Source organism: Acomys russatus, chromosome 23 (genome assembly GCF_903995435.1).
Source record: "Acomys russatus chromosome 23, mAcoRus1.1, whole genome shotgun sequence".
Lineage (NCBI taxonomy): Eukaryota > Metazoa > Chordata > Mammalia > Rodentia > Muridae > Acomys > Acomys russatus.
The window spans coordinates 32,761,691-32,774,439 of NC_067159.1; the positions used below are offsets into that span (position 1 = coordinate 32,761,691).

Sequence of the window (12,749 nt, forward strand, 5' to 3'; positions counted from 1 at the left end):
AATTAAGCCAAGTGGGTCTGTGGCTAAACGGTGGAGAATATGCAGGAAACGCTGGCCTTAGCCCGTCCCGTTTCGTCCTCTGTTTCAGCTGGTCTGAGGGGCCGATACATTAAAGCAGTCATGTCTAAACACAACTGCGAAGTCCATCCTTAGGTGGAAAACAAAGTGCATCCGCTAGCTCTCTCGGTACAATGTGCAAAAGTGCGTTAAACCACCGAGGGCTCCAAGGAGAGAAGTCCCAGGCGGGAGGAAGGAGAGGCAGGCGTGGGCCTGGCAGAAGGGGCCGCCCCAACCGCCGTGGAGTAGAGCGCGCGCCCGGACTGCGGGGGCGTTGCGGGACCGGGTCCCCACAGCCAGCGAGGCTGCAGCGGGGAGCCGTGGGCGAGCCGAGCGGAGCTGCCCAACGGCACAGACACCGCAGTCCTTCCGCCCGCAACCCGGGCATTTAAAGTGGAAAGAAAAGCGTTTATTTGGGGTTAGGCTGGGTTGGAATCAGGCCCTGGATCTCTGCTGAAGAAAGGCAAGCCCTCGGCGGAAGCCCGGCCGCGGCTGGGGAGGAGGGACGCACTTTATCAGATCTCCGGGCCAGCTGCAGGCGAGCGCGCTGGTAACCGGAGTAGAGTAAATAGAGACACGTGGGTGCCGGCGCGAGGGAGCGGTGAGCCCGGCCACGCGCTAGCTTAGGATGCGGATGGGCGTAGAGCCCCAAAGCCCACACTTTAGCGGCCACCCTGGCTCAGCAGCTGGGTAAATCTCACGGGACATCCAGTAGAAAAGTTCCATACCCAAATGATGTCCCTAACGTTTTTCCCTCCCAGAGAAACTTAAAGAGTATACCCTTTTCCTTAAATGGCAGCCTTCTGCCCTCATCCCCACCCCCACCCCAAAGAAAGGGTGGTTTCGGGGGCGGGGCATTTTGGGTTTAAAGAGTACTTTTAAGAAACACCTCAGAGTTACCTTCTCTATCCCGATGGCAGGGGTGAGTACGCATTTGAGAAGACTGGGGGCCCGATTCCTAGAGTATAAGGGGCTCTCTATTCCCAAAGTCCAGCAAAAAGTAGAAAGGGGGAGGGTGGGTGCCGTCAAAGTCAGGTAAAAGAAAAAAAAAAAAAAAAAAAAAAGGTTTGTGTGCCCCCGAAGAATGAGGTCGTCTGGAGGGCATGGGTCCAAGGAATCAAATACCATCTAAACTCTGGGACTTCTGGCATACTGTAAAATAGCCTCTTTCCATCTACTGGAGTAGTGCACACATCTCCATCCACCTCACATTTCTATGGTTTCCTAGCCTGAAGGGGAAAAAAAAAGCAGTGCTTTAGAGCTTTAGAAACTGAGAACTACCTGGGTTGGGAGTTTGAACTGTTCATCCTTCCTCCTTGGTGGAAGTGGATCGTGGATCAAGCAGCCCCACAGATGCTACTGATTCACACGTGGTTCAGTCTGGTTGAGTCGGTGGGTGGCGCTTACCAAAACTGATATTAACTGGGCTACCTTTTAGGTATCTATTACTGGACTCTCAATTTACCCTCCCTTTAACCACAGACCAGTTCAACTCTGACAGCCTGCTAGCACTCGGGCCTGTAAAAGTGGAGGCAGTTCCAGCCGGGACCGCTCTCAGGCAATTTCTCTAAGACCTCAGCAAAATGGTCCTTTTGTGTATGTTCCCAGATCTTATTTTCAGTTACAAAATGTTTCTGGTGGCGTTTTTTAATCAGCTCTTGTCAAAGTGAACTAAGGCTGAAGGGGCTCAACGCGTCCTTGAAGTCGGGCAACCAAGAAGCATTGATGGATTGGTAGAGCATCGCCAATTCACTTTTCCCCCCCAACATTCATTTGATCTGAGTATTTAGTAATCACTCAAAGAGACATCCTGATTGGGAGATTTTCCAGTACTCAAGCCTAGCTTGTGTTTAATTTTAACCAAATGGGTAGACTGGGTTTTACTTAAATCTTCTGCCTTGAATTACCACAGACTTATCACAACAGTTACAAACTCTAAAATGGTCCTCTTTCTTTTGGGGGTGGCCATTAGGTGGTGAGACAAGCACAGTCCTCTCAGGAGCCCTACCACGATGAGGCCAGAGAGCACCCCGATGATGGTAAGAAGCCAGATTCTCTTTCTCCCCACTTAACCCTAGAACAAGTGCAATTTTAATATCTGGTTCTGTTTTGATACTTCTATTTGAGTTCAGTTGGCTGGAACCAGATATGCAAGCCTGTGCCCACATACTGTTTTAACAGCATGAGAAAGAATGCCCAGAAACTCAGGGCTTCTCTCTCACTGTGTGTAGCAATCACATCCTTTAGAACCCTTCCTTAAATGAGTCTGAGCCTTTGGATTCCCATTGGCATCCAGAGTCTTACAGAAGGAATGTTTCTGAAGAGTATTCTTCATTTCATTCTGAAGAAGGTTTTTCATTCCCAAAATTGCTGTGTGTAGCTTCTCAGTACAGTGAAGGAAAGCAGTGTGTGGGTAGATGGGTCAGCATTCAGTAAAACTGAACATAGCTTGTAAAATATAAAAGATGTTCAAAGTTACACATATCATATGGTAGACATTCCCCTATTGCTGATTCTTGTCAATACTTAAAAAAAAAAATCACACACACACACACACACACACACACACGCACACGCACACATACACACACACACACACACACAGTCCTTTGCTCATTCCAAGTTTAATAAGATCACCATAGGGTTCACTTGCCAATCAGTTGGCATTTCTGGTCTCTTTCAATTGCATAACAATTGGCCTGTCTAGAATGGAGTGTTTGTACACTCGGTGCATGGACCAGGGAGCGGGGAGAGAGCTGTGTATCAGCCTTCCTTCTTGGCAACAAGTAGTTATTCAGATTAAAAGCAAAGGGACATTTCTTCGGTAGACTGGTGTAAATTTAGCCATGAAATTAGGACTTCCAAAGGTTAATTCACTACAAATTTGGGGTTTAACCATACACTAGATGCAGTTTTGTTTTGTTTTGTTTTGTTTTTTTCCTCAGTAAAAATCTAGCATTCAGTAGAAATCCAGAGGCACAGGTGGAATTTTTTAATTTGTCTAAAAGAAAGACACTTCAAATGTATCAATGTGTATGTGTGTTGGGGGTAGAAGGCCTCACGCTAACATTTCAGCTTTAAGTTTGTGTGTGTTCCCTTGCGTTTCTTTATTCCTCAGTCCGGTTTGTTAGCATTAGAGCAAATTAAATTAGATGAATAACACTTATTTTTGTAAAAACATCAGTCAGTAGTGGGAGTAAATTGAACCACATGTTTTTTAAACATATGGTTTGCTGTTAAGCCATGGAAGAGTATAAACACTGTCAATCTAAAATAGAGCATAATAATCCAGTTAGGGTATTTTATAAACAAATATTTTACATAAAGCCTGGCTTTTCATAGAAGCAAAAGGTTTTCTGATGAAAAATGGTGTGGTATAAAAGGGAAGTTGACGCCTCTTTGACTGTTCTTTGGATTCTCCCAGGAAAGCATCCAGATGGAGGCCTGTACACCAAGGGAGCCCCCTACTCCACTTATTCTGGCTACATCATGATGCCAAATATGAATAGTGACCCATACATGTCAAATGGATCCCTTTCTCCACCCATCCCAAGGACAGTGAGTAACATGCTGATGTTGAAAATGATTTCCAGACGTGCAAATTAATTTGTGTTTCAACAGAATGCTTATTTCTTCCAACACATTGGCAATGGCTTCATTGTATGTGACTAGTCATCACTCAGTAAGGGCTGCGTAAGGAGCAGCAGGCCTGAGAACAGTGCTGTCTTTATGTCTCCCGTTTGGATTTTTTAGATTTAGGCTTGATGGGCTAAGATGAATAAGCAGAGGATCCCAAGTTATGAAGTTAAATGGAGCCACGTAGCTAATCTATGGTTTTTATCAGTGTTGTGTTTCTGTGCTGGTGACTGGAGGAAAATGGATTTAATCTTTTAGGGACCGAGGAGCTGGGTAGCTCTCAAAACCCTAAACTCTTTAGAGTCAGAACTACTGATGCTCATTTGGAGCCACACATTCAGAATGTTATTTTGGCTTTTGAAAAATATCTTTATTATATTAGCTTTTGTCTTTAAGGGGGGCCTAGGTGAGTCATTTCACTTTATTGTCAGTTGGGAAAATGTCTGAAGACCATATAATGAAAAGTTGTTATTTTTAACCTTTGGGTTCAATTTTCTTAAAGTTGTAAAAATGCAGTATTGTAGAGACTACATTATGCTGGTATGCACAATATTTTGAGGAATTTCATGTGTGTTATTTGATGCTATTTCTCTTTAACTGGGGGGTGGAGACCTCACCTGTTTTGAGAAAATAACTGAATGGTAACTTGCAGAGGATGTGCACGTGATCATACTGATAAATACACTGAATATCCCCATGTTTTTTGAAGCTGCTGAGGTGGTTGTAGAGCTAGTTAACCTGTTCCCAGCCCCACTCCTCCAGCATTCAAGCCCAGTGAGAAACACTCAGAAATGGGTCTCCAGTCTCCGTGGGGCTCAATGGTTCTACAAACTGAAAGGTCTGTGAGAAACACTTGGGGGGAAAGGAGTCCCACAGATACCTTAGTTAGTGACAGAATCTGAGAGCTGGGTGGTTCACCAAAGCAGCAGAGAGGAAATGGCTGGTAGTCAGCTGGAGTGCTTGTGGCTACACAATCTTCTGAGGCTTGGATAGTTAAAATGATAGGTATGTGAGGTTGGTGGGCCTTGTGATTGCAGATTTATTGTGATAATTTTTCTACAAATCCTAGATGGATATTTAAGCTCAGGTAGGGAACCACGGTTTTTCTCCTTTTCATAAAACAGCTTGTGGGGATCAAATCTTGGAGATGTTTTGTGGTGTTTGTTACAAGGAACATTCCCTCCCATTAATTTAAAACATTTCAAATATTTAATGTCTGTGCAGTGTGAGCAATCTTCTACATAAAATGTAGATGAACTAATAAAATCATAATGTATTATTTATAGATTAATCCTTTCCCCCCCGCCACACTCACCAAAAATGCTTCTGGGTTTTAAAACATGTAGAGGACTTGTTGAGCCAGATAGAGAAATATATCTGATTTTTTTGGGTAATAGTTGTGCATTTTTTTAATGGGGGGGGCACATTTTGGATAAGAAACAGTTGATGATTCCTTTAGAAAGACTGACAGGTGAGCACATAATCTTTTCTAATGAAGTTAGAGTTTTGGTAAAAGAAAATCATTTCCAAAACTGTTTGTTTAATTTATGAGTACAGTTCGTACAGAATTGTGGTTTATTCCATAGAAAGCCCAAGTGCTTCTTTCTTCACACAAGAAATTAGGGAAATTAGTGTAATAAACTTCCTGATATTTATACCTAGCGCCTACAAATATTGAAAATTATCCTTTCCCCTTTAAGCTATTCTGTTGTAGGTCTCTGTAGCCTTTTCTCCTGACTTCTCCAGTATACTCATTTTGGGGTGTGTGTGTGTGTGTGCGCGCGCGCGCGCACACGCGTGAGCACGTGCCCATACACATGCATGGGCACATGCCTCCCTACCCTATATCTCAGCATCATTTTGAAATGTCAATAGAATGAAAGACATTTATTGTTATCTCTATATTTAAATATTGACATCCGCGAGTCAGTCATTCATTGCTTAGGAAAGATTTGTGGGCTTCGTAAATGTCACTAGGTGTAGACCGTGTTCAGAGAACCAATCCTCTGTTTTCTGATGCCTGTGATGACTCCTCTTACATGTTAAAATGCATTCGTGTTAGGTATATTTTATTGAGAGACCTTGCAGTTTGCACAATTCCAGAAGCCTTTCAGTTTTAACCACAAGGCTATGGCAACTTTTTTAGAGCCCAACTAAAGTGAGCTACAATCTTTGGTCCTTGATACCTAACAGCTGTTTGTAATGTTTCTGAGATCAAAAACACTCTAACCGGAAGGCAGACTGTCTTCTTCACCCTAAGCACACTTCTGCTCTCTTCCTCCTCCCTCCTCGCCTCAGCAGGACTGTCTGTGTCACTGACATCAGCAATGGTAGGCTTCTTAGCCGGTGTCAGGAGCTGGGTGACCATTTGTATTTGAGTTTTAGGGTTGGGGCAGCTGCGTGACTTGAATTTGCATTACAAACAATTCCTAGTTTATTGCATCTGCTGCCTGTGAGAACTAGGGGGAAGCATCTGTGGGAGGGTAAAGCATCTACTGGCCCCTCTCCTCCTCTCTGTGTCTAACCTGAGATTCCAGCTGTGGCCAAGTGGCACTCACAGGGATGCCTCTTCTGAATTTTCACCATAACCATATGCTGTTGCTCCAGTTTAAAACCGGGTCAGGCATCTGGCACCTACCGAGGAGAAGTGCCTTCGCCCCTCCATCTTTTTCCCTTCTACAAGGACATTTTTGTTGGGATCTCGTTCTAGAACTGGAACCTGTAAGGGAGTGCGTGTTGTATTTTTTAAAAATACAGAGAGGTTATATGCTAACAGTGTGAGCATCTATACGAGCTAGCTTATAAACGAGTCTGTCCTGGAGTTTTAAATACGAGTGTTTAGTGCAGACAAATTGAACAGTCAAGGAGAAAGCAGCTATGACAACCCACTTGGTGTCAGTGCAAGCTCTTCAGGCCCAGAGGACGAGAAGATGTGCACGCCTGTTAATATTCCAGAGCCAGGACCCACAGAGAGGTTATTAAAAACATATTCCCAAACCTTCTTTCTCTGAAGCTTATTTGTGAAAATAGGATCAACATGGAGGTATTAAAACAACAGCAATGACAAAAAAGCAGTGCTCCATGACCCAGGCTCAGTGGTGGAGCTGAGTGTCCAGACCCAGCAAGTGAGCTCAGCTGCTTTAACACAAGAAAGTCCCCTGTGGGGTAAGATTAGCCTGTAGTCAGTCATCCTAGGTGTCAAACTTCCATCTGTCCCTCCTGCAGCCCAAATGGTTAACACCTTACAAGAGGCACCTTCCATTTCTCTTCTGATGCCTGGGGAGAGAGAGATCCAGGAAGTGGCCCATGGCCCCTGACCACAGTAGCTCTGAGTCATGAGGGCTTCTGGTACTCTGTGATCTCCCTCAGAGTGACCTTTCGGGTAGGAAAGGGAAGATGCTTATGGTCTCACTGCCTTTGAAATCCTTATTTTTAAAGTAGGGATTGTTATGGAAATGTTATGGGTGTTAGTTTTTAGTTATTTAGAAGAGTTCCATTGAATGATTTATTTTTCTTTAGGGAGTCAACATTTCTATTTCTGAAGAGCGGCTCTCTGTCTATTAGGTCTATGACTCCTCGTTTTCTATTAGTTTACAAACAGCTAAGATTTGCTTTTTGTCAAAGTGCACTTCTGCGACAAAGCAACTGAGGTGGATTTGCCTAACCATGAAGCTTCTGTATACCAGTATGCTAATGGCGTATGGCTTTGAAACAAATGATAAAAAATAGTAAATGGCTCGTGGGTAGAGTGACTATGGCTTGTACTTCATATGACTGAATTTTTTTTTTTTTTTTTTTTTTTGAGCAATCAGATCCACTCCCATTTAAGGAGGAGGCTATTTGTACCTAGTTTGACTTCCTGATAAATTAATTTTACTTTTCTGATTCTAGTTGTTTAATTTCTCACTGCTAAGTAGGCTGGCTTTTTCCCTTTTACTCTCAAGCATAGGGTATGTTTTCAAAACGTATTCTGTGTAATATTTGTATGTGGCTCTCAGGAGAAGTGTGAGAAGATTCCTCTTTAGAGTCCTCGGTTACTCTGTTTGATCCTTCCTCACTACAAAATTGGGAAAGACTCAAAATTGACCAGACTCTGGAGCGATTACTTTCTGTTCCTCCCACCAGATATCTCGGATCTCTGATAGCTTTGCTTACTCCAGTGTGCCAGGGAGCCATGTTCCACGTGGCCCTGTGGGAGTGAATCCTATATTTACACATCACTGACCACTCCTCAGTCATGTCTGTTGACTTGACCCTAGTAGTTTCTTATTCGTTTGTTTGTTTGTTTCAGAAAGACATATGAACAACCCAAAATATAGTAACTTCACTAACGCAAGATCACTCAGTCAAACTGGGAACAGATCTTTTATCATTGGTTGGTTTTGATTTTTTTGAGACAGGGTATTAACTACATAGGGCCTCGAACTCACAGAAATACAACTACCCCTGCTTCCCAAGTGCTGAGATTAAAGGCACAACAGCCAGCTGAACCCTACTGGTTTTGAAGCGTTCATACAGCTCTGGGCAGGTCTCCACTTTAATCTTCTCAGCCTCCTTGTTCTAAGTCAGTATGCAGTCCAGCCTTGCTGACTTAGAATGATTGGCAGCGCCAGAATCTCACAAGTGAGCCTCTCCGGCCTTGAACTTGGAGCCTCGCAAGCATGCCAGCTGAGAACATTCGCAGCTGTTGAGTCTTTAAAAGTAATTCTGTTATTTCTGTAGGCAGACCATTTTGGATTTATGTGGCAGAAATTTTCTCAGCAGTCAGATCCACTCCCCCCCCCCCCTTTTTTCCCCTCTGATTCCTTTGTTCTCCATTTACATATTACGGGTAAGATCAAGATTTTATAAACTGGTTTCCCTTTGATTTTGGAGAAAGATTCCAAATATGCGTGTAAAAATAAAGCATTCCAGTGCTGTCTGTGGCCAGCAGAAAAAAGCATGTGAGCGTCATTTCCAGGTCTGTGTAGCACTCGCTGGCTGGCATACCACAGGAGTTGCTGTTATAGGACTGATGGTTGGTCTCTAAAAGGGGGTGTTCATTCAAAACTTGTCCTCTTTAAAGAAAGCATATAAGCAACCTTAACAAGCTGGTCCAGTCTGTGGAAAGTCAGGACCCTGATAGTAGAGAATTAGCTCTGCTCATGCTCCCCTCGCAAGCTGAAGATGTAGCTCACTCGTCAGAGTGCTTGCCCAGCATGCATGAAGCCCTGGGTTCCATTCTCAGCACCCCACAAACCGATGCAGTGGCACACACACAACTGTAAACCCAGGACAGGATGTGGGAAAGATGGAGGCAGGAGAACCAGAAAGTCAAACTAATCCATAGGGACATAGTAAGTTCAAGAACATCCTGGGCTACAGGAAACCCCATCTCAAAATTTAAAAAGCCAGAGGTGGCACGGGGGTGGGGGTCAGGGTGGGGGAGGGGTGGGCAAGGACAACAATAGCTATAGGTTTCACTGAAGTAACTGTTAAAAATACACTCTCAGAGCCAGATGGTGGTGGCACACACCTTGCAGTCATAGTTGCTTGAAAGGATGAAGCAGGAAGATTGAGTTGAGGAGTTCAAGGCATAGCAAAACTCTCTCTCTCTCTCTCTCTCTCTCTGTGTGTGTGTGTGTGTGTGTGTGTGTGTGTGTATGTATGTGTGTGTATGTGTGTGTGTGTGAGAGAGAGAGAGAGCGCGCACACGTGCATGTGCATATATACACTCATAATTGCTTTTTAAATATTACAACTTAATTTTTTTAATTTAATTTTCTTCATGTGTGTGTGTGGTCTACATAGTGTATACCAGTGAATACCATTGTGAGCATGCCAAGATGGACACGTGTGTAGACATCAGAGGACAACTTTGGGACGTTGTTCTTTCCTTCCACTGTGGGTCATCAGGCATGCACAGCAAGTGCCTCTACCTGCTGAGCCATCTCAAGGTGGCCCTATTATATTTTTCTTTTCCTTCTTTCTTTCTTTTTTTTTTTTTTAAGTGAAATCACAAATTAGGAACTGCAGACTTTCCTTGTATCCCCATAAATTATTTTAAAGGTATACATGATCCAATCTCTAAAATCTGGAGGCCCAAAGCCCAAAACTGAGTTAAAGCCCCGACAGCAGAGTCTGGAAATGAATAGGGGTGAAGAATCAGAGGGGTTGTGTGGCAGGTAACAGTTGCTGACTCAGGAACTCCGGCAGCTCGGCTGCGTGTGGTGATGCTAGAGAGGACCGCACAGTCTGCAGCGAAGACATGGATGTTCAGTGTCCACTCCAGTGAAGCCCACAGAGCTCATACCAAAGTTCGCTAGGGGATGACATTCTGTATAGCAGGCTCTTCGTAGCAGCACCAAGTAAGAAGACTTTAGGATGGCTCTCGCACTTTGCCAGCTGGAGGCCAGGGAGTTGCGCCATAGGAGGTCTAGAAATATACATTCGCATTTTTGTAACTGTCTATGGGCAATGAGTCTCTCAAAGCATTGGTCATTATGACTTCCCCTACCCACCAATAATCCTATATAGCACCTGATGACGGCTTTGCAGAAATCATACTTTGATCTCCATCAGAGTAATTAATTACTGAGATGATATAAATTTCACTTCAATAAAGATGATTAGCCAGGCCTTGGTCCCGGTGGCAAAGGCCCGTAGCCCCATTTACTGAGGAGGCTGATGCAGGAAGATTAGAAGTTTCAGGACAGCCTGGAAAAAAATTGTAATATCCTGTCTCAAAAAAAAAAAAAAAAAAAAAAAAAAAAAGGGAAAGGAAAACTGGGAATATAGCTCCAAGGTAGATGCTTGCCCAACATGCATAAGGCCCTGGGCTCAGTACCCAGTACAGCAGTATGAATGAATGAATGAGCCCATTGTAACTCAGTACTGAGAAAGATAGACTGAAGAGGGAGATGGGGGAGGCTCTGTGATGTGCAAAGAGGAGCGAGCACCTTTAGGGAATCTTCACTTGAAAAAAAAAATGTTGTCAGCCTCTGAAAGTCACCTATCTACAAATTGTTAAATCTGCTCTTTTTAATTTTTTTAGATTTAAACTTGTGTATGTGTGTGTTACGTGTAGGTGTATATGAATGTCTGCAGATATGTATACATGAGATCAGAGGCATCACGTGTACTGGAACTGTAGTTACAGATGGTTCTGAGCCACTGGATGTATAGGTGCGAGGAATAGAACTTGGGTCTTCTAGAAGAACAGTAAGTGCTCCTAACCACCCAGCCCTCTGTCTCTCCATCCCCCAGTCCCCTAAGCTTTGTCATAAACACTGCCAAGGATGATAGCCGTTGATCACTTAGTCACGAATTCATCCAGGATTGAGATAGTTACATCAGCCTAGAACAGAAGAGATGCTCTCAGTCAGATTGCCCAATCAATAAAGCACCAACAGGAATTGTATACACCCTTGCATGTTTTTAAATCCCCAATATGCTCACTCACTATCAAACCAAGTTCCTTATGAAATATAAGGCCCGAAAGTATCTGCTAAATAACGCTGTCTTGTAGTATTTTACTAATTAGACCACCGCGCTTAATGAACATCCGTATCTCACAGAATGTTCTGTTTCAGGAAATAACTGAAAAATAGCTCACTGGAAGAATAAACATGAGTGAGACCAGAGCCTCAAGAGGATTCTTGTCTCTTACTGATATCCTAGAAACCTAGAACAAATGCATATGGCAGAAATGTGATATTTACACACACACACACACACACACACACACACACACAATGAAAATACAGCAACATAAAATAAAAACCATCCCTCATCACCTTTCAGTGCCATGTCACTAATGCTTTGCAATTTATTTCTACTTTCTCCAAGCTAGAAAGGACAAGGTTTTTACCAACAGTTGGGGCAATTTTAGATATTGGAAATTCAATATAATCTTCATGACACATGTAGCTGAGGTGGCTTGAAACAGATGAGCCGTGCGCCCTAAATTGATTGCACTGTCTGGTGACATTGAGAACCTAATTTTGAGTTTGTTAGGGCAGCATTGATGGAGGGAGGCCCCAAGGTAGAGATCAGAAGACCCGAGGCCTAGTCCAAAGTCTGCTGCCCTCTCTCTTCTGTGAGTGTTTTTAACCTTCCCCAGCCTTTGTTTCCTCATTTACAAAATGGCACCATGCTATGTGGCTGGCCTGCCAAGTAGAGTTCTGGAGGCACAAACCCCATCAAAGTGCTGTTTCCTAGCCATGGCGGTAGATGGAGGTCTAGAATGGCGTGACAGGTGCACAGCTGGACCACGAAGCTCTGAGAAAGGAAGGACACGTGATTCTTCCCGTGCCCCCAATGCTGGCTCAGAACCCAGACCTTGGGTGAAGGCCTTACCCTAACCTTTGGGAAGTATTTGCACGACTAAGTATGGGGAATTCAGCAGCATCTTTGTCTCTTTGTGGTGTATTTCTTGGGCTCCCTTTCTCTCCTGGATGTTGGGAGAGAGGAGAGAGTCCTTCTTAATTTTAACACCTCCCTCTCCTCTAAGGAAATGGGATGAGTAATGGATGGGCTTCCAAGTTTGTGCTGACGTCTCATATCCTTCCAACATTTGATAGGGAGTGATCAAATAACCTGTATTTCCTTGCACAGCATAAGAGAGAGTATATTTTGAGTAAGAAGGGGGTTTTCCACTTAACTCTTTAGGTCCTAGGTTTCTTTCCCCCATTGCAAAATTACATGGCAAGGAACTTGAGGCCATGGGAATGCAAGGACAAGGGGCAAGTAACATTTTTCTCATTACATTTTCTTCTGGCTTAAATCTTTCTATCTGTCTTGGCACCAAGAAAGGTAAAGCTCCAAGGCATGGGTTAGCTAGCATCGAGGTGGGAAAAATCAGTCTGGAAAATCCTAGTTTCCATAATGTCTCTTACAATATGGTACTTTCTAACCTTGATCACGTTGCCCTTGTAGACTAGCTCCAATGACTTGGATCATAGAAAAGACGATGCATGAGATGACGGTTTGGCTTGATGTTAGACAGAGTAAGGTCGACAACCTGACTTTCGAACAGTACTGCAAAAAACAAAAAACCAACAAAACAGAAGTACCAA

General features: G+C 43.7%; 1 protein-coding gene across 4 annotated transcripts in view; it reads left to right on the top strand.

Annotated features, from left to right (window-relative positions):
- Positions 1-12,749, top strand: part of Lef1 (lymphoid enhancer binding factor 1) — a 115,832-nt gene that overhangs the window by 1,216 nt on the left and 101,867 nt on the right. For all 4 annotated transcript variants that reach the window (XM_051165450.1, XM_051165449.1, XM_051165452.1 and 1 more), the window contains exons 2-3: positions 2,030-2,096; positions 3,482-3,615. In XM_051165450.1, coding sequence (XP_051021407.1) covers positions 2,030-2,096; positions 3,482-3,615 — 201 coding nt within the window. The remainder of the gene's footprint in view (positions 1-2,029; positions 2,097-3,481; positions 3,616-12,749) is intronic.